General features: G+C 41.6%; 1 protein-coding gene across 2 annotated transcripts in view; it reads left to right on the forward strand.

Moving 5' to 3' along the window:
• Positions 1-906: 906 nt before the first annotated feature.
• Fam76a (family with sequence similarity 76 member A) overlaps positions 907-22047 on the forward strand; it is a 31548-nt gene continuing 10407 nt past the window's right edge. Inside the window, exons 1-8 of one of the 2 annotated variants that reach the window (XM_063235873.1) lie at positions 907-1144; positions 2347-2411; positions 6543-6597; positions 7330-7482; positions 12089-12246; positions 16004-16090; positions 17128-17259; positions 20907-21042. In XM_063235873.1, coding sequence (XP_063091943.1) covers positions 1064-1144; positions 2347-2411; positions 6543-6597; positions 7330-7482; positions 12089-12246; positions 16004-16090; positions 17128-17259; positions 20907-21042 — 867 coding nt within the window. In that variant the 5' untranslated portion in view covers positions 907-1063. The remainder of the gene's footprint in view (positions 1145-2346; positions 2412-6542; positions 6598-7329; positions 7483-12088; positions 12247-16003; positions 16091-17127; positions 17260-20906; positions 21043-22047) is intronic. The other variant, XM_003471277.5, reaches the window with a different exon arrangement.

A 22047-nucleotide genomic window follows, 5' to 3' on the forward strand; every position in this document is an offset into this window, starting at 1 on the left:
CCCTGTCTTAAAAAAAAAAAAAAAATACTGTACAGGCAGGTGACAGGCAGAGCCAAAAGTAATCTAAGCCCTAGGGCAGTTACAGGGCAGGAACTAGAAAGGTCAGCACAGTAGTAAGCGTTGCCAACATCTTAAAAACAAGTCTATTATTCCTTGGCTAGCCCCTATAAGTGGCAGGCTGGGAGCCCAAAAGAGGCAGAAGTGCCAGGAGGGCACAGCTTGCTTTCCTGAGTCAGGCCCTGCCAGGAAACCCCAGGTGGTTTCCTCCCTGAGAAGCCGGGTAGTGGGAATAACACGGAAAAAAAGAGGAACAAATGTAGGCCAACTGCACCCCACTCTGAGCGGGCCTCCAGGAGGCGGGACTCAATGACAAGAGAGGTTTCTCCTTTGGGGCCGGTCTCAGGCACCCCTCTGAGTTGTCCTCAGTTCTTGTTCTCCTTTGAGTGCGAGGGCTGAATGGGCCGCTCTGGCTCCGATGAAGGAGAGTTTCTTTAGCATGGTCTTCATCTTCAGGGATCTCCGTGGTTGCAGAATTCTAACACTCCTCCTTCCCGGGATCAAGCTCCTCGAACTCCCGTAAAGCAGCTCCATGGAAACCGAAATATCACAACTCCACTAAACTATCGCGAGAAGCGAGATCGCGCCCGTAGCCCAGGCAGGGCGGAGCAAGGAGGGAACGCGTAGCGAGGTGGGCGGAACCGGAGCGCTTCCGAGGTTTGGGTCCGACTCTGTCTTGCTCCAGGCGGCACCCCCGCGTGACTGCGCTTTACATAATCACCGCCTCGTGCGTCAGAGTGGCGTATTCGAGCCCAGTCCGAATCAGAGTAATCACAAATTCCGTGTTCCTCCCCTTTTCGTTTGATGGACATGAGAGTAAGCCAGTGAACGGGCTAACCTCCATGGTTCTCCCTCCACGGTTCTCCCGGGCCCGCCCGCGCCTGTCTGCGCCCGCCCAGGCCCTCCCGCACCCCGCTGCCTGCAGCCACCTCCGGGTTGTCTTTTAGACTGTCAGAAAAAGCGGCAGGCCGGGCCGGCGGGGCGGTGAGCACGGCCCGGGCCAGACATGGCGGCGCTCTACGCCTGCACTAAGTGCCACCAGCGCTTCCCCTTCGAGGCGCTGTCTCAGGGGCAGCAGCTGTGCAAGGTGCGCGGGCTGGGGCGGCGGCCGGGTATCGGGGACGCAGGAGGCGCGGCCCGGGACTCCGGGTTCTGCAGGGACGCTCGGCCAGGGTCCCTTGGACTGGGTGTGGCCGGCATGCGTAGCCGAAGAGCCGCACCCGACCTACTGGGTGCCGGCGGGACGCGCGGGGAGTCTCTGGCCGAATCCAGGTCCCCGCGGCCGGCGTGCCCGGGTGCTTAGCAACCGCGGGGGCTTGTTCTCGGACAGGTGAAATCGGGGGAGGAAACAGCGGGTCCCTGCATGCCCCTGAACAGGAGCATCGAGGATCCGTTTGGGCTGCCTTCCTTGCCGCCACGGTCCCCCGAGTTGCAGACTAAGGGACCCCTTGTGCTGCCTGGGGTTAAACTCGCAGTGTTTTGAGCTCCGACGCCTCACCGGCACTTTTCGGCCAATCTCACAATCTGAGGTGGCAAGGCTTTATTAAAAATTTTTTAAAAACCCTCCCAGCCAAGAACACAAATCTGAAGGATGACTTTTTAGCATCCAGTTGCTGTACTTAAGTCTTTTCTCTAACCAAGTTTTTACTCCTGAAGTTCGGATTTCTTTTTCACTTTAAGTTCTCTCAGCCCACTTTGCCTGTTTAAGTGAATGGAGTTGGCGTAAGATGGAAATTAAAAGTCAGCTAGCCCGCCTGAAGTGATATTGAGATAACCGTCAGATAATCCAGTTTGCCTCTGATCTTAATATGTTACTGTGTCTCAAGTGAACATAACTTTTATTTTTTTACCAGGCCTGAGAGGACACACTTTTTTTTTTTTTTTTTTAGCACTCTTGTTTACCAGGTCTTAGAGGATGCAAGTGCTTAAGTATGCTTTTTGGCCTTAAAAAAAAAAAAAAAATCTAGCACTTACACATTTCACAAATAAACTTGCTCAAGAGCATACCATCAGAGCCAGAACTAGAATCTGATTTCCAGTCTGGGGTTTATTCCTACCTTTGTTTTACAATTTATGACTAGCTCCATATAAATTCTTATTTAACTCCCACATCAACAGCAGGGCAGTGATGCAGATATTCAGAGGAGGAAAACAAGTTCCAGAAAGTTAGTGACTCACTCAAGAATAGTGACTGTGCTAGGGATAGTACCCAGGTATTCTTCCTATTGATGACTGTTTCCATTTTTGAGAGCCTTTGCCTTTTAAAACAATACCCTCATTTCATTTCAGGAATGTCGGATTGCACACCCTGTTGTGAAGTGCACCTACTGCAGGACTGAGTACCAGCAGGAGAGGTAGAGTTTTGGTTGACTATGGTCTTAAAATCTGTGATTATGTTGCACTAAAAGATCTGTAACCAATTGCACTGTAACATACAGGTCTGTAGTCAGTTACTTTATACACAGATTTTGCAGTTTCTTGTTACATGGAACAGCATATAGTACACATTTCCTGAATATTACCCATTGATTGTTTAAATTTATTTTTTCCAGTACTGAGGATTGACTTGGCCTCCGCCATTGAGCTATATTCCCAGCCCATTTGTTTTGTAGTACTGGGGATCAACCGTAGAATGCTCATACTGAGCTACATTCTCAGTTCTTTTTTATTTTGGGACAAAGTCTTTCTAATTGTCCCTGGTAGGCCTCGAAGTTGTGATTCACCTGCCGCAGGCTTCTAGAATGTAGGCATTGCAAACACACACTACCAGACCCATCAGCCAGCCTTTTTATTTTTGAGACAGTTTCTCTTAAATTGCCCAGGCTGGTCTTTTAACTTGCAGTCATCCTGCCTTAGTCTCCTGAGTAGCTGAAATTACAGATGTTGCCACCTTGCTCAGTTTGAATGTTTACTGGTCAGACGTTTTTGCTTCTTAGCATTGGGAATTGAACCCAGTGACTGGTGCGTACTAAGCACACACTGTACCGCTAAGCTACATACTCCAGCCCCTGATTGCTTACAATTTTAAAGCTACAAATATTTCAGGTCCTTGAATATTTCATATTGTAGATATGATTTTTTTGGCCCTGAAAAACCAATCCACACAACAGTAAAACCTGGACCTCATGCTCCAGTATTGATATGTACAGATCTTGAAGAAACCATAATGTCAAAGAAATATGACAATCCTAAAAGGTTTATTAGCTCTCGTCACATTCAAAATTTACTTGCTTTTACATTTTCCTTGTGTGAATCTTTTTTTTAAAACTATAAAGAACACTCAAGGGGCTGGGGATTTAGCTCAGCGGCATAAAGCACCTGCGGGCAGGCGATTGTGAGTTCAATCCCTGGTACTGATAAAAATGAAAAAGACCAAAAAAAAAAAATTGTATATGATCTTGGCTTCACCAGGGTGCTCACACTACTTCTAATTTTTTTTAATCTAATTTTTTTTTTTGTCTTTTTCCTTTTTATCGGTACCAGGGATCAAACTCATGACTGCCTGCTAACAAGGCAGCACTTATGCCGCTGAGCTAAATCCCCAGCCCCTTTTTTTTAAATCTAATTTTAATAGGCCCAAGTTCAATTCTAGGAATATTTTCTCCAACATTTTATTATGGATATTTTCTAAACAGCAACAAAAAAGGATGAATTAGTGAACACTCATATACCTCCTAAAGTCTTAAATATGAGCTCACTATATTTGTGTCTATCCATTTCCTTATCTTTCAGGTGCTGCTTTAATCCATCTTATTTCCAGTGCATTTTAAAATTGCAGACACCAGTGTACCTGATCCCTAAATACTTTAGCATGCATATTATTAACTGGAATTAAATATTTGTTCACAGTTCTTTAATTTAAAATTTTTAAGTACTTATTTATTTCTTTGTGGTGTCTGAACCCAGCGACTATGTATGTTAGGCAAACACTCTACTCTTGAGCTATACCCTCAACTTTCAGTTCATTCTTCATTTTAGTGTATGTATTTTTACCAGGGATTGAACTCACGACTGCAAGGCAGGCGCTTATGCTGCTAAGCTAAATCCCCAGCCCCTTCAGGCTGTTCTTGAACTCACAGTATAACACAGACTAGCCTCACACAGCAGTCTTCCTTCCTTTCAAGTGCTGGGATTGCAGGCATGCACCACTGTGCTGGGGTCTTTGGGGGTTTTTTTTTTGTTTTTTTTTTTTAGAGGCAATATTTGCATATAAACCAACACCATGGCACATACCTATTATCCCAGCACTCAGGTGGCTGATGGGGGAGAACTACCAGAAGTTGGAGGCCAACCTAAGCTACATAGTGCATAGTGAATTCAAGACCAGCCTGACCTACTTGGTGAGACACTATCCCCAACTCCAAACCCTATCAAAATACAGAATTTCACCATTGTCTGGAGCCCTCTCATCTTCCATCACCATCAGTCTCTATACTCCTTGCTTCCTTTAGGCAACCACTGTTCTGATTCTCATTTCTACCATTGACTAGTTTTGTCTGTTTTTGACCTTCATATAAATAGAATTATACAGAATATAATGAGAAACTTTGTGTTTTAGCTTTTTACATTTAGTCCTGTTATCCATCTTGAATTAATTTGTGGAGGAGTGTGAGATAGGGGCTTTGACTTCCTTTTTTTCTTTTTTTCTTTTTTCTCGCCTTTTTGAGACAGGGTCTTGCGTAGTTCAGCCTGCTCTTGAATTTGCTATGTAGCCCAAACTGCCCTTTAATCAGCCACCTGAGTGCTAGGGTTACAGGTGTGTACCACCACATCTGACCTGACTATTTTTTCAGTGGTACTGTAGATTGAACCCAGGACTTCATAAGTGTTAGGCAAGTGCTCTAGCACTGAGATACATTCTTAGCCCCTCTGCCCTTTTTTTGAGTCAGGGTCTCACTAAGTTGTCTAGGCTGGCCTCTTAATTTGCAGTCCTCCTGACTCAGCCTTTCAAGTTGGTAGGATTTTAGGTGTGTGCCACTGCTCCGGGAATGAGCTTTGGCTCTTAATTTACACTACACAAAAATTAAGATGTATCCTAGTGATTATTTTTCTTTGCGTGTTTTCTAAAATCTCAGGTGTATCTTAACATGCATTATTCCTTAAGTAACAAAGCCAGGTATAAATCTAAATACTGTTCATCATCACAGAGTAACTGATTCTAATACTTGTGCTAGAGATCTGTTTTCAGTGTACTTTTTTCTGTTTAATGCTAGAGATTGATCAGGGCCTTATGCATGCCAGGCAAATACCCATTCTACCACTGAGCTACATTCCACAGTGGGAATGTAGCTTTACATCTGACACCACATGTCACCAAGTCCATGAAATATTTTCTTTTTTTTTTTTTCATGAAATATTTTCTTTGAATATTTTATTTGTTTGTTTTGGTTTTTTAAGACAGTCTTGCTATGTAGTTCAGACTGACCTTGAATTCACTATGTTGCCCAGGCTGGCCTTGAACTTTATAATTCTCCCGCCTTAGCTCCTAAGTGCTGGGATTACAGGTGTATATCACCATGAGTAGTCCATGAATATTTTAACTTAAACATTTTTTCCTCTGAGGATTGTGTTTTGTCTTTAACCTTATGACTATCTTCATGGAAATCATATGGGAAAATAATCACAATTGACTAGATTGTTATATGACTTTATGTTTAATCCTAGAGTAATTTGAACATCCTTGTACATAAGTCATTTTTTTAATAGCTCTTCATGTTAGACTTTATTTGAAAGTTAATTTTGTCTCATGCAACTTTATTAGTTCAGATGTGTCAGTAATATTATGACATCTGGATCTTTACAAGGAAAAGAACATTTTCAGCTGGGAGTGGAACCGGCAGGTGGGGAGTGAACAGGAGCCTCACTGTGAGAAGCAAGCCTGAACTACATCATGAGTTCAAGGCGAGACTAAACCACCTAGTGAGATTATGTCTTCAAAACAAAACAAGGACTTTTTTTATTTTTGTCAGTGCTTAACTCTTAGAAAAATCAGAAATACTGACAAAATATTTGGTTATAGTTGTTTGCCTCTGAATTTTAATATTTTTATTTACAGAGGAGAATATAAGGAAAATAAAGTCAAAATGGATAGAATCTCTGAGTTCATATTCCAAACTCAAATTCTTTATCTCTCACCTTAAATTTTTCAGCTATTCACCTCATTGAAGAGATTAATTTCTTTTCTGCTAATCCATTTCAGTCTAACATGATACTTTGAGAGTCTTTATAGCTGATAATTTTACATAGGGACACTTAGAGATATCATAATCAGAAATAACCACTGTTTTAACTACAGCCTGATTTTATTTGGAACAACACAATCAATAATCACAAATAGTTAAAAGAGTTGCTGACCAGATACTCAGACTTGAGTTAACCAAATATGTGGTTCATTTTTCACTAATGAACAAGTTTCTTGGGCTTAAGGAGAAATGAGTTTTCAGAAATCTAAGCAAAGCTTTGTGTCTCTTTTTTTTCTTTACCAGTAAAACCAATACGATATGCAAGAAATGTGCTCAGAATGTACAGTTGTATGGAACGGTAAGTTGGATTTCTTTGTATCTAATAGTAGTTGGTTCTCTTGGTACTTGTCTTCCATGGACTATTAATGTCAGTCAGTGGAAAATTTTTATTAGAATAACTTACATTAATATATCTAATTTCTCAGCTTTCAGACTTAGTTAATACTTATTATGGCGTTCTGTGATTAGAGTCGCTCTGGTGGGATTATGACTACAATTTTTTTTTGAGTGGCTTCAGTGACCAATGTGAAAAAAAGGGGAAAGAAGAATGACGACCTCTTTGTTTGATAACAATTGTCTGTTTTGACGAATGATTTTTTTTTTCTCTTAATGTTAAGGTTCAGGATGCTTTATATTTGCAGGGATTTTTTTTGACATGCTTATATATTGATAGTGCCGTAGTAGGCTTTTCAGAAATTTGGTTGTAGCGGGGCATGGTGACATAGGAGAACCCCCATGCATTTGAGGGCATCCTGAGCTACCTAGTGAGTTCAAGGCCAACCTGAACGACATAGTGAGACCCTGTTCAAAAACGGGGGAGCTGGGGCTGGGGATATAGCTCAGTGGCACAGCACCTGCCTGGTAAGTTAAAGATCGTGAGTTTGGGCTCAGTACCTTAAAAAAAAAAGAGCAAACTTATGATGTTGGCAATGTATTTTCACCATGACCAATGTACTACACAGTAGAAATTGTTACTTAAAATGTACTGATATCTTATAATTATTTACTTGACTTTTTTTCTCTCTTTAAGCCCAAACCTTGTCAGTATTGCAACATAATTGCGGCATTTATTGGCAATAAATGCCAACGCTGCACAAATTCAGAGAAGAAATATGGACCACCATATTCTTGTGAACAGTGCAAACAGCAGTGTGCATTTGACAGAAAAGATGATAGAAAGAAGGTAAACCTCTGTGTTTTTCTTGATTTTCCTTTTTCTTTCAGAGAAATTAAAATAGGCCAGTGGCATTAAAGATACAAAGAGAAAAAAAGATACAAAGAACGTTCCTTTCCTGATTCTGCTGTTGACTTGGAAGAAGATAGATTTTATTTTTTTCATTTATCAAACCTGGATTGTGATATTCTAACTCTTTTTTGTTGGGGGGGGGGCTTTTTGGTATTAGAAATCAAACTCAGGACCTTACGCTTGCCAGGCCAGCGCTATGCTGCTGAGCTAGCTACTTTCCTGGCCCCATATCCCAACATTTTATAAGAATCCAAATTATATTGATTGATTTCACTGCAATTGGGATACTGTATGTTAGTGGTAATTGACAGATGTCTATAGAAATTCTCAAAAGGAGAGATTGTGACTTAAGCAAGATAAAGTGACATTACCATTATTACTGTCTGGCTTTGTAAATTTTTCTATTGAAATTACAGATCATGTGCCTGCCTGGCAAGTGTGACGTCATGAGTTCAATCCCTGGTACCCCCCCCCCAAAAAAAAAAAAAGAAAGAAATTATAGATCACAACCCAGCATGGTGGTGTACTCCTATAATCCCAGCACTCGGGAGGCTGTGGCAGGTGATCATTGCAAGTTTGAGACCAGTCTGGGCTACAAAGTGAGCCCAAGGCCAGCCTGAACCACATAGTGAGACCCTGTCTCAAAAAGACAAAAAGAAAAAAGAAAACAGAAATTACAGATCATAAGAAAATGACATTAGAGGGAAACTGTATTTGAGGGTTTTGTTTGTTTGTTTGTTTGCTTTTCAAAACAGGGTTTTGCTATACAGTTCAGGCAGATCTTAAACTTACTTTGAGTGTCCAAATTGACCTTGAACTCACAGTGATCCTCTTGCCTCAGCCTCCTGAGTACTGGGATTATAGGCATGTGCCACTGCTCCCAATTAGGGAAGCCACATGTGGAATAGTGATACCTGGTGGAATCAGAATGATTCAGAGTTTGGTCAGAATATTACTCTCCTGATGAAACTCCTACACTGCCATTAGACTTAGAATAAAACCCAAACCCTGTCCATCCCTGCAAGGCCCATGCCAGCTGTCAATCTCAGTTTTCATCATGCTTCCTGCTTCCCCCCACCTTCAGCCATAATGGCTGCCTTTCAGTCCTGCAGACACACCAGTCTTAGTAGTCTTGCTGCCCCTCCATTATGCTTCCTGTTCTTTTTGTCCAGCGTGCCCCCCTCTAGAGTGTCATAAGTGGCTCCTCATGTCAGGTCTCAATCCAGATGCCACCTCCTCACACAGGCCTTTTACTGACTTCCAGTTACTTTGTGTGTGTGTTTGAGGGGGGAGGTGCTGGGGATGGAACCCAGGGCCTGTTAGAGGCTAAGCAGCTACTCTACTACTGAGATAAACCGCCGCATCCCTTCAGTTACTCTCTATATCATTATCGCCTTGTTTTATGGTCTTCAAAGTATGTAACATTATGAAAAATTGTCTTATACTACTCAGTGAACTGTTTGGCAACATTGTTCTCTCGTATATCCAGCATCCTGGCACATAATAGGTAATTAATAAATACTTATTGATTAGGTGAACGTAGTATAACTGGGTGGCACACGGCTAGTAGTCCTGGCACTTAGAAGACTGAGTGAGGCAGAAGGATTGAGAGTTGTGAGCTCAGCCTGGCCTATGTAGCAAAATCCTGACTGAGAAAAAAATATAGTATAGAAAGTCATTTTCAGTGCCCCGAGGTGCTTTTCAGAGGTGCTGAAGCTTTCAAGGGCTAACTCTTGTTAACCAAATTCATTAATTTATAATGGATTCCCTTATAATTTATAAGTTTCCTGTGACCAGATCATAGTACTCCTCCCTGCCAACCAGATTACCTTTCCCTGAATCAAGAAACTGGAAAAGCTGAATTAGTAATAAAGAGACAGCTTATAATAGTATATTACGCAGGTCAGGGGGACAGCTCAAGCTTTATAGTCTTCTGCACCTAAGTCTCGTCCCCTCTGGGGCCAGCTGAATGATCCTGGGCAAGTTACTGCCATATGCAGTTTTCATATTTTTTCCATTGGGAATAACAGTAGCTACTTACAGAAACATGGAGTGATTTAATGAGATAGTTATAGAAAACAATTTTGAGGCCTACATATAATATGACTGAAAAGTGCCTATATTATTATTAAATCAGACTCACATGTGTAAACATCATATTGTCTCCCTAGTATAAGAATCTGAAAAAGTCAATCCAAAAGGTGCAGTAGATAGTGTGACAGGGAAAGAAACTGCTCAAAAGGCAAGAACAACTGGGATGGAAGAATAACTTATATAGATAGAAGATGGCTAAGATAATTTGCTACTAATTCTATTAGTACTGTTTCATCAGTTTTGCATGCCTGTATCTGGTAATCTGGGCAACTATTTGGAAGATAACATACAATACAATAACCACTGTTAATTTCCTATCATCTTTTTTTCGGTACGGGGATCAGATTTACGACCTTACACTTGCCAGCCAGATGTTGTGCCATTGAGCTACATCCCCACCTATTTCATATCATTTTGTTTTGAAATTCTGTATTGTTTTTATTGGATTTTTAAAAAATTCTCTTTTAAAAAAGTTTTTTTGTATATTCATTAACAAATATTGGGCCAAAGATTTAGCTCAGTGGCATAAGCACCTGCCTGGCAAGCACAAGGTTGTGAGTTCAGTTCCCAGTACCAAAAACAAACAAAAAACCCCCAAATATCAAGTCTTAGTTTTAGATAGTGAAAATACACTTAGTTATTTTTTTTTAGTTATTTTGTTATATTTTGTTTTTTTAGTTATTTTTTGGTTGTTGCTCAGACAAAATACCTAACACACAAAATTAAAGGAGATAAATTTATTTGGCTTACACTCTGTAGAGGTTTCAGTTTATAGTTGGCTGTCTCCTAGGCAGAGGGGCATGGCAGAGGAGCAACATTCATAGAAGGCAGCCAGGAACAAGTGACCCCAACAAGGCCCTCTTTCTGTCTAGACTATTTGCGTTTAGGGCAAGTAGCACACACACCTAGGAAGGGCCTTCCTGTTATCCACTCCCAGAGCTATGCAAACCAATCAGTGGGCTAAGTTAGTAATCACACCCTTGATCCCAGCATCAGCACTCTAGATTGAGCCACCTCAGAAAAAGCTCCACCTATGACCACATGAGGCTTTGGGGGGACACATAAATACAAGCCATAATATACACTGATGAACTAAACAAGTAGGACCAGACGCTCGCGGAGCTTATGTGTGTGTGAGAAAGAGATGAGCAAAGACAAAGGAGGTAAGTAGACACATATTTTAGGTGTAAATGCAATAAAGAGGTGGTAGTGCACACAACTCTCAATCCTTCTGCCTCACTCAGTCTTCTAAGTCAGTTTATTCAGGATGACCAGTTAGTTATACAAAGATTCTGAGGCAGAAATGAGCTTGGTACATGGGAAGAATACAAAAACAGCAGAATGAACAAGAGGAAGGGAAAGTAAAAGAGCTTATAGACACAGATATAGGCTACATTTAAGTAACATGGGCCTCAGTAAAAGTTTGGATTTTATGCTAGGTACAAGGAGAAATCTTTGGCTGCTAAGGAGATAGCTTCAGGTTTAAGAAGCCCTCGTTAGCAGCTATGTGAAAATAGCTTGTAAGGGCCCAGGAATAGAAGTAGGTTGATCACTGGGCAGCTCTTGTAGCAGTGAGAGATGGACTAGCTCTGCTAAAATAGAAATGGTAGAGTTAAAAATGAGATGTCAGGTGTGGTGGTGCACGCCTGTAATCCCAGCATTTGGGAGGCTGAGGGAGGAGGATCACCATGAGTTTGAGGCCAACTGGGCTACAGAGTGAGTTCAAGGCCAACCTGAACTATGTAGCAAGAAACAAAACAAAACAAAAAATCAAGGGCAAATAAACAGTGGGCTGCAGGTTGGACCTGGCAGAGGATAAGGAACTAAGAGATTTTCGTTTCCAGGATAAAAAACATTTTAGAGCTGGGATGTGGTGTTGGACACATGTAATCCCAGCACTAGGGAGACCAAGACAGGAGGATTGCTGCAAGTTCAAGGCCAGCCTGAGCTACATAGTGAATTCAAGGCCAGCTTGAACTACATAATGATACCCTGTCTTAAAAATAAATAAGTAAAATTGGGGCTGGGGATTTAGCTCAGCGGCATAAGCGCCTGCCTTGCAAGCAGGCAGTCGTGAGTTCAATCCCTGGTACCGATAAAAACGAAAAAGACCAAAAATAAATAAATAAATAAGTAAAATTGTAGTAAGAGGTTGGAATGTAGCTCAATGATAGAGCACTTACCTAAGTCACGTGGCCCCGCATTCAGTCACCAGCACTACCATCCCTAAGATGAGAGGCAGTTTTTATTAAGTAACTTATGTGCCAAGCTCCATTCTGACTGCTTTCTGTACATTACGTCACTAAATCTATGCAGCAGCCCTTGGTGACTTGCTCAGTCATACAATCCACAAGTGGCAGCACTGGAACTTCACCTGGAGGTTCTAGCTCCAGCGCCCACATTCTCAGCTGCTGCATTCCATTTCCTCCTCTTTGTCTCTTGTCTTCAGGTAGATGGGAAACTGCTGTGCTGGCTCTGCACACTTTCCTACAAACGTGTCCTTCAGAAGACCAAAGAGCAAAGGAAGCACCTGAGCAGCTCTTCTCGGGCCAGCCACCAGGAGAAGGAGCAGTACAGCCGCTTGAGTGGCGGCAGCCATTATAACAGGTGACCCCAGTGAATGAGATGGGCCAGGGGTGCTGGCAGGTGAGAGGCAGGCACAGGCAGGCATGGACAAAACCGTCTTGTAGAAGTTTTCCTAGTTTTTTCTCTCCTTACCCATAAGAATTTTCTTATACTTACAGTGTTCTTAGCCTTAGAGCGGGATATCTCTCTAGGGAATGGTACACTTAGCTTTCATACTTTTTTTCTTCATGTGTGTACGTGTGTGTGTGTGTATGATATCAGAAACTGAACACAGGCCTTCATATCATGGGGTATACACAATCTGTTTTTAAATTGTGAGATAGGATCTTGCTAAATTGTCCAGATTGGGCTTAAACTCCCCAGCCTTAGCCTCCCAGAGTACAGGAAATATAGGCGTATGCCAGCACACCTAGGCTTGGCTTCTATATTTTAAAATAGATTATTTGTTCATGGTGTTAATGGATATTCTGGGTTTATCAGGGTGAGGGCCAGTCAGAAGGTGTCTGCTGACTGATGACTGAAGCTTCCTTGCAGAATAACTATAGTATAAAGAGTTTTGGCTATGTTTGGGTACAGTAACATGCACACACAGCCACTTGTGAGGCTGAGGCAGGAGGACTGCAAGTTGAAGCCCAGCCTGGACCAATTTAGTGAGACTTGTTTCAAAGTAAAAAAGGGCTGGAAATGTAGCTCACTGGCATAGTACTTGCCTAGTATCAGTGAGGTTCCGGGTTCAATCCCCAGTACCACAGAAAAAGAAAGTTAAGTTGTGATTCTGAATTGAATTCTGGCTCTGCCCAGTTCTCTGTGAGGGAAATATTGGTATAGTCTTATGGGATTGTTGTGATGATAAATTATATAATAGATGCATAGTAATTAGTTTTATAAGTAGCAAATAAATATTCCATACATCATAGTTATTTTTTGTTATTACCATTGTGACTTTGTTTATTCAGCAAATTATTACATATTCTCAGCGCACAGGGACTCTGCTGGGAATACAGAGATGAATAAAAGAGTCATGCTACTCTCTAAGTATACAGTTGGGTAGAGAAGACAGACTGGTAATCACATCTCCACCTGCATCTGGCAATGCAGTGAGCACCACAGTGGAAACCTGGGAGATCCAGTCCTAAGAGCTGAGCATAGAGGTACACACCTGTAATTCCATCTGAGACAGGCGAATTGGGAGTGTCTGGTTGGCTGGGCTGCAGAGTGAGTTCAAGGCTAGTCTGGACTTAATAATAAATAAAATACACGCATGAGACTCAAGGCAGGCGTGGAGAAGAGTTGGGGTATAGCTGGATCTCGGGATAAGGTAGAATCATCAGATAAGGATTGGTATTCCTCCTCAGCTGCAGGAATAGCATTTGGAAAGACATGGAGGGCCTGAGAACACACAGAACCTGAGAGAATTTCAAGTCCTTTTACACTTGTAGTTAGGAGGCGAGAAGTGGGAGGAAAAGGTCCTGCAAACCTGGTAAAGAATGTGAACTTGATCCTGGGGCCAGTGGAAAGCCATGTAGGTAGGGATCTATGCAGAAGAGGGACCAAATCTGCATTAAAATGAATTAAACTTGACTAGTGGAAAATGCACAGGAAGAAAAAGGGAACAGAGGCCAAGAAGTTTTCTTAATAAGGGACCAGGCATTTTCTTTAAAAGAACCCCACCTGAGTGAGTCCGTGCCAGTGGAGGTTGAAGAGGCAGATTTAGGAAGGTACTTAAGAGGGAAAATTATCTGGGGATTTGGCTCAGTGGCTCAGGTGCTTGCCTGGTAAGTGCAAAGTCCTGAGTTCGATCCCTAGTACCAAAGAGAGAGAGAGAAGAAATGAAAAGAAAGTTAGTTTGATGAAGAAATAAATGGGCAGAAGCTGTGTGAGGCAAGGATAATCCCCATGTTTTTCATTTGTATGAACAGTGTCCTTAGTAGGTCCTTGAAAGAGAAAAAAGGACTGGGAAAAAAGAAAAGGTTTAGTTTGGAAAAGCTGAGTTTGAAGCATCAAGAATAATTATAGAAACTAAGTCTATAACTCAGAAGAGAAATTTGGACTCAGACAATTGGTAGCATGTAAGAATCACTGGGAGTAAAGATTATTTAAAAATGTAATTTCCTGGCATGGCATGGCAGATGCCTGTCGTCCCAGTACTGGAAGGGCTGAAGCAGGAGGATCGCTGTGAGTTAGGAGCCAGCCTGGGCTACATAGTGAATTCAAGGCCAGCCTGTACTGTAGCAAGACCCTGTCTGAAAAAAAAAAAGACAGATTCCTACAGCCCCACCCCTGAATTCAGGTCAGTAGGATCTGAGATACAATTCAGGAATCTGCATCATTTGATAAACATCTTAGAATTTTTTCTGTTTTGTTCTTTGAAGATAGAGTCTCACTGCACAGTTCAGGCTGGCTTTGAACTCTTGGTAGTTCTGGTGTCTCCGCCTCCCAAGTGCTGGGATTACAGGCATGTACCGCCATGCCCACTTCTCGTCTGGGATGATTTTAATGAAAGTGGTTTGGAAGACACTGTGTCCAATCCTATGTTAAAACCATGCTTTTAGATAATGTAACTCAGACTAGGGGCTGATAACAAAACTCTAGAAGCAGTGGGTGTTTGTTTGTTTGTTTGTTTGTTTTTATGACAGGGATCAAACTCATGACCTTGCACTTGCCAGACAGGCGCTTATGCCACAGTGCTAAATCCCCAGCCCCAAAGCAGTCAATATTTAAGAAAGGGATGAAGAACTAAGAAGTAGCTGTTACAGAAGTAGGAGGAATGCTGGGCACCTGTAATCCCAGCTATTTGAGAGACTGAGATGGGAGGATTGTGTTTGAGACCAGCTTGGATGATTTAGACCTTGTCTCGGGATAAAATGAAAAGGGCTGGGGAGGTAGCTCAGTGGTGGTACATGTGCTTAGGATGATCAAGGCCCTGTATTCAATCTCCAGTACCACTCCCTCAAAAAAAGAAAATTAAAGTTTCAAGAAGGATGGTTGGTGGAATCATGTACTGGAGAGAGGTCAAGTGAGGAAAGGTCTGCAGAACTCTTTGCTTGTAACAACTGAACATCCATCAAAATGAAAAGTTGCATACCAGGAAGTCTTCAAGCTTTTCTGTCAAGTCTAGTTTTATGTAACCTTCCTGGGTCTAGAACTGACTGTATTATGAAACTCAGATACCTGTAGTAGGTTCAGAGGGTACAGTGAGAAAGAGCAGGAATTGAAATATGTCAATCTGGTTTCTAGTCACAGCTTTACTACTAACTAGCTGTCTGATCCTTGAGCAGGACAATTAACCTTGATGAGCTCGATTTCTGGAAGCAAAGTAGAAATGTACCTCTCATTTTGATAGGACAGCAGGTATATGTGAGCCAGTGAAAGGACATACTTTTTAAAGTGGAAGACAGATTATACTTACGAAGTTTTATCTGTTCTGTTCTCATGTGTATTAATAAAGCAGCTAATATTTGTTAAAAGCCAAGAATGTTTGTTGGTTCTGTGGAAACTGCTCATACATGCATTATGGGCCTACAAAATCAACATCTTGGTAGATTTTAATCATTGAAAATACAAGCGCTGCATAGAAGAGCTACTTTTTTTACATTGGTCCATTTGAAAGGCTTTCTTTTTTTATTATTTTTTTGATACTGGGAATCGAACTCAGGGCTTTGTGTTTGCAAGGCAGGCACTGTGCCACTGAGCAGTATCCCCAGCTTGACAGACTTTCACTGTGGTGTTTTTTAATCTTTGATTTCTAACATGTATCTTTCTTTTTGCTTAATAAAAGCCAGAAAACACTTTCTACATCTTCAATTCAAAATGAAATCCCAAAGAAAAAATCCAAGTTTGAGTCAATCACAACCAATGGAGATAGGTAAGTCAGCTGGAGTATGTGTACACATCATTTGAAATGTTTACAAAATGTTTATGTTGTTGTTATAACAATGTGTGTTAGGATGTACTTCAGAGCTAGTCTAAGCTATCATCTGTTTATAAATTGAATCTTGTCCTTAAAATTTAAGAACTTGCTGGGCATGGTGGCATACAGCTGTAATGCCAGTACTCGGGAAGCTGAGGCAGAAGAAGGCTGAGATTGGGCTGAGGATTTAGCTCAGTGGCATAAGCACCTGCCTTGTAAAGCAGGCAGTCATGAGTTCCATCCCCAGTACCAATAAAAAGGAAAAAGACCAAAAAAAAAAAAGAAGAAGAAGGCTGAGGTAGGAGGATCATTGCAAGTTCGAGACCAGCCTGAGTTACCAAGTGAGCTCAAGGCCAACCTGAACTGAATAGTGAGACCCTGTCCCTAAAAGACTAAATAAATAAGTAAATAAATAATAAATAAATACTAAGAGCTTGTGGGCCATGGATTTAATTCAGTGGCACAGTGCCTGCCTGGTAGGTGTAAGGTCCTGAGTTTGAGTCTCAGCACTCCCAAAAAATAAAATAATATAAAAAAAAATCAAATCTGAGAACTCATAACTGGGGCTGGAGATTTAGCTCAGCGGCATAAGCACCTGCCCTGCAAGCAGGCAGTTGTGAGTTCGATCCCTGGTACTGATAAAAAGGAAAAAAAAAAAAAAGAACTCATAACTAATTGGATTTAATAGCAATTGCAAAAGCAATAGCAAAGGTAACTCCTTTGCACTGATTCTAGGAAGTCAGAGCTGAACACTTTTTACTATAAGCTGGGTCAGTAACCTCTAATCGGAACAGGAGTTGGCTTCGAGAGGCACAGTAGGACTGAGGCAGTGTTGTTCTGTCTGTGAGGGGGCCATCCATGCTTCCTTAGCATACAGAACATCAGCCCAGTGCAAATGCTTGATCAGGAGAAAGTGAGATGCATTTAAAGTTTTCATTTTCAGCCTGTCTGAATGCACATTTTTATTCCTCGCTTTCCTCTGTCCTTCTCAGCGATGCTTCCTCTTACGAGCTGCTTTGTCCTAATATCCAGAGTGCCCCATCCATGTTGGTGCAGTGGGCTGCTTCCCAACAGCATCGTGGGACCAGTCATTTTCCTGTTCCTCCAGGCCCAGGCATCCTGAAATGAGACCACCTGACACCCTGCCCTAAAATCCCTGGAATCATCCCCATTCTGAAACTACCGCATTCCCAGTTCTCCCTCCCAGCCAGTGGAGGATATGAAGCAGCCATTCATACCAAGGCTGAATTTTTTAATTTAGCAGACTACAGAGTATCTGAGAAGTTACTCTTTCCTGTTGTCTTTTTCATTGCCTTGATTTCAGACCCTTCAGATAGGGTCTCTTTGCAACTAGTTTAATTTTAATGTTTTTGAGTTAAACATTTTGGAAATGCTTAATTTGTATGTTTGGATACTATGAGGTACGCAACCACGAAGACCATTTTCCTGTCAGCTTTATTGGTGTCTGAGCAGCTGCTCTGGCAGTTCTGAAGAAATAAGATAATAGTCTTGCTATGTCACCCAGACTGGTCTTAAAATGCCAGGGTTCAAGCAATCTTCCTGCTGCCTCCCAAGTGGGAATGAACTTACATTTCATTTCATTTTCATTTTACATACACATAGAGTGCTTTAGAACTCTCTGAATTGTCAGTGGACCTTTTCAGAGTGTTCCACTGCAGTACTGACACCTGTTTATTGGCTGAATCTTGTCATTACATATGAGATACTTATAACTAACTGGATTTAGTAGTAATAGCAGTTCACTAGGTAACTCCTCTGCACTAATTCTAGGAAGTCAGTACAGAACACTTACAACTAAAATATATATATATTTTATATACCTGTTGAAATGCTTATGCTATGCCTCCTGGGATGAGTTTTACATGTGCTTTGGAGCTACTCTAAGCTATTGGTGAACCTTTTTGGGGTGTTACACTGCAGTACTGATACCTAGACCGATAGATTTGTTTGTTTTTCTTGAGACAGGATCTCACTATGCAGTCCAGGCTGGCCTTAAATTTGTGGCAGTCCTCCTTCAGCTTCCTGAGTGCAGGGATTACAGGCATGCACTCCCACATTTGACTTTATATTTTGTTTTTGTGGTGATACTAGGGATCAAACCTAGTGATGCTCCACTGCTGAGCTGCATCCTCAGTCTTTTTATATTTTTATTTGTTTATTTTTTGTTTGTGTAGGATCTCTCTCTATAATCCAGACTGGCCTCAAACTCACTATGTAGCTCAGGCTGGTCTTGAACTCACAGCAATCCTTCTGCCTCAGCTTCCCAAGTGCTAGGATTACAGGCATGCACCAGTGTCTTGGGGCCAGCCATTTTCCTATTCTTTCAGGCTCAGGCATCATGAAGTGGATGCCCAGCTTTTAATTTTGTTTTGAGACAGTGTCTTGCTAAATTGCCCAAGTAGGCCTCACACTTGGAATCCTTTACTTCGTTTTAAATGCTTAGATTACAGTTGTACCCCATAGTACCCTGCTAGCAATGTACTTTTGAATGGCCTGTAAAGCAAGGCATTCTCATCAAGCACAATGATGCATGTCTGTAATTTTAACACTTGGGAGGCTGAGGCAGGAGAATCCAGAGTTCAAGGCTGGCTTGGGCTGCATAGTAAGACTGTCTCAAAACAGCAACAGCAACCAAAAGGGAGGGCATTCAAGCCAATGCCTATGTATTTAAATGTATCATTTCTGTTTGTCTTCATTTATGATCTAGGCTGTGTTTGAATGATCTGGAAAAAGGCTCATTAATGCCCTCTAGTTTAACCAACCAACCCATAAAATTTACTATTGGCTTATTTTATTCTTGAAATACTGCCACTGTTTTTCCTATCCATTGTCATGGATTTATCAAGCCAAACCTCAGACTTTCAGTTCAGATTGTTTTACTGCACCTGGCCACTAGCAATGACTCTCCCTCATGTACAATGCTGATCCTTAGGTACATGGGCTTTTGTGATACCCTCCAGAAAAGATATTAAAGACCACTTTTCCCCAAAAATGACATACTAACTTGTGAAGGTAATCTATAATTTGAAAATTTGGAAAAATTTTTGTTTGTTGCCATAAAATTTTAAATGTCAATTGAATGTTCCTGCGTTCAGAATCTTTACATTTTACTCTTGTTATTTGCATTTCTTTGCTTTAGATATTCATTACGCAAGATAAATTACATATTTAGTTTTTAGTTTTTGCAGTTTTTTGTTTTTTTTTTTTTGAGATAGGGTCTCACTATGCAGGTCAGGCTGGACTTGAACTTACTTTGTAGCCGTCTCAAACTCACAGTGATCCTCCTGCCTCAGCCTCCCAAGTGCTGGGATTACAGGCATGCACCACCAAGCCCACTTTGTAGATTTTTTTTTCCATTTTTAATTCACTTTGCAAAAAACATTCTGACAGTCCTTTCGGGTTTTTTGATAATCCTTTTTAATGTCATACATACCAAAAAAATTCTCTCTCACTCTCTCTCTCTCTTTTTTTTTTTTTGGTATTGGGGATGGAATTGATGACCTTGCACTTGCCAGGCAGGCTCTTGTGCCGCTGAGCTGTATTCCCGGCCCTAAAATTAATCTTAAACTATAGGAGCTCTTTAAGTCTCCTTTTGTTTTTTCCAAAAACTTTTTTAAACTGAATACTTCTATAGCAAGTATCAGTCTTGTATCTGAAATGTCCATTATTTATCTTTGTGCACACATGTAATTGCAGCACCCTTGCAGGCCTATAATCCCAGTACCTTGTGAGGCTGAGGCAGGAAGATGACAAGTTTGAGCCCAACCTGGACAATTTAATGACTTAGCAAGACCTGGCCAAAAGTAAAAGATGGGCTGGATATACAGTTTAGTGTAAAGGCCCTAGGTTCAATCCCCAGTACCCAATAAATGCATATATACCTAAATCAATCAACCAGCTGTAAAGGGAAACTCCAAGTTGTTGCTCTACTATCATTGGGAATTGGGAACCAATATTCCAGTAGACTGCTTGGGAAAAAAAGGATTGTGTTTAAAAGATTCTCCTGGGAGCTGGTTATAGTGGTGCATGCCTGTAATCCCAGCACTTAGGAGGCTGAGACAGGAGGATCATTTCAAATTCGAGACCAGCCTGGGCTACAAAGTGAGCTCAAGGCCAGTTTGAACTGCATAGCAAGATGCTGTCTCAGAAAGATTTTTATTTTATTATTTTTTTAATCAGTACTGGGGATCGAACTCACGACCACACACTTGCAAGGCAGGCGCTTAGGCCATTGAGCTAAATCCCTAGCCCCTTCTCAGATGTTTAAAGAATAAAAAGATTTTGTTAAGATGGTGGATAACTGGGGCTGGGGATGTAGCTGTTCCAGGGCTACACGTCATCACAGGGCTCTGGAGCACAGCCCTAAATGCTTGAGTTTATGATTTGCAATCTATCCAGAATTTTAGGAAGTTTTCTAATATAAACATGACTGTTTCTCAAGTAAATCAGTGAGGCTCTTTAGTCAAGCTGAACAGTACCCTTTGTTCTTGGGATTTGGCCTTCGTTTTAGTACTGAATGGGAGAGAAGAGGCTGCAGGCATGTGAGGGGTTGTGATTTGTGTTGGTGACCACTTGAGCTGTGCACTTCAGCAAATGCGTTAGTCCTGGTGAGGCCAGTGCTTGATACTTTTAATTCAGGTAGTGACTTTAGCACTGGAGGAGCTCACAATCAAGTGGCCTGGGTTGCATCCTCAGGTGGGGATGTTTATCCATCCAAGTTAAGGCTTTTTTCCTTCCATTTTCTCTGCAGCTTTTCTCCAGACCTCGCTCTGGACTCACCAGGCACTGACCACTTTGTCATCATCGCCCAACTGAAAGAAGAGGTGGCTACTCTGAAGAAGATGTTACATCAAAAGGATCAGATGATTTTAGAGAAAGAGAAAAAGGTATGTTTAGTGAAGACACAGCTTGGGGGACGATGTCAGGGTTCATTTGTGTGGAATGAGAGAAGATGACTCACTTCGACTGATAGTTGTTGGCCACTGATGCATGGAGAGAGATTCCAGAGCAAGTTGGGATATCCTGGGGTGAGGCTCTCTGTTACCAACATGACTCAAGGATGACATTACCTTGTCAGTCTGCCTCAACCACATAAGTTCAGAAAGCTGATTTTTCTTAGCATTTGGCGGGAGCTTCCCCTTCTCAAAGAAGATATTTATTACCCAAAATACAGAGACAACATATAAAACTACCGTGTTCACACCCTAATTCACAATGGAGCACATAGCAACGTACTACAGTCAGAGTGACCTCCCTTGGAAGGGTGTAATCAGAAGGTGTTGAATGGGCATGGAGTTGGGATAAGAGAGAGTATTTATGTCATTGGAATGTTTAATGCTCTCAGGCTAAAGGAACCCAATGACTACATCTCTATTATGGGATAGTTGTATCTATGGGACAGTAGTACTGAAAAGTATGTAGGCCAGGTCTCTTTCCTTATTGGACAGTGTCCAGCTGGTCCCACCTGCATGATTTTTATGTTACGGCTTCATCACTGAGAGCTCTCTGCAAACACAGTAATTCATTATTTTCATTTTTAATATTCTGTCTTCACATTAGCATATTCCTTTTTTTCTTTCTTTTCTTTTTTTTCTCTTTTATTTTGAGATGTAGTTCAGGCTGACCTTGAACTTATTACTGTATTCAGCCCAGACTGGCCTTGAATTTGTGGTAACCCTCCTGCCTCAACCTCCCAAGTATTGGGATTATAGGTATATGCCATCCTGCCTGGTTTGGCTCTTTCTATTTTTTAATTTGAGAACAGAGTCTTGTTAAGCTGCCCAGGATGGGCTCAAACTTACAATTCTTCTGCCTTAGCCTCCCGGAGTGTTGGATTACAAGCATGTGCCACTGTACCCAGCTGTATCATTTTTCTAGTGTTATGATCATGT

The sequence above is a fragment of the Cavia porcellus genome, unplaced genomic scaffold (genome assembly GCF_034190915.1).
Source record: "Cavia porcellus strain 051 isolate PalLab524CR breed Dunkin Hartley unplaced genomic scaffold, mCavPor4.1 scaffold_25, whole genome shotgun sequence".
Taxonomy (NCBI): domain Eukaryota; kingdom Metazoa; phylum Chordata; class Mammalia; order Rodentia; family Caviidae; genus Cavia; species Cavia porcellus.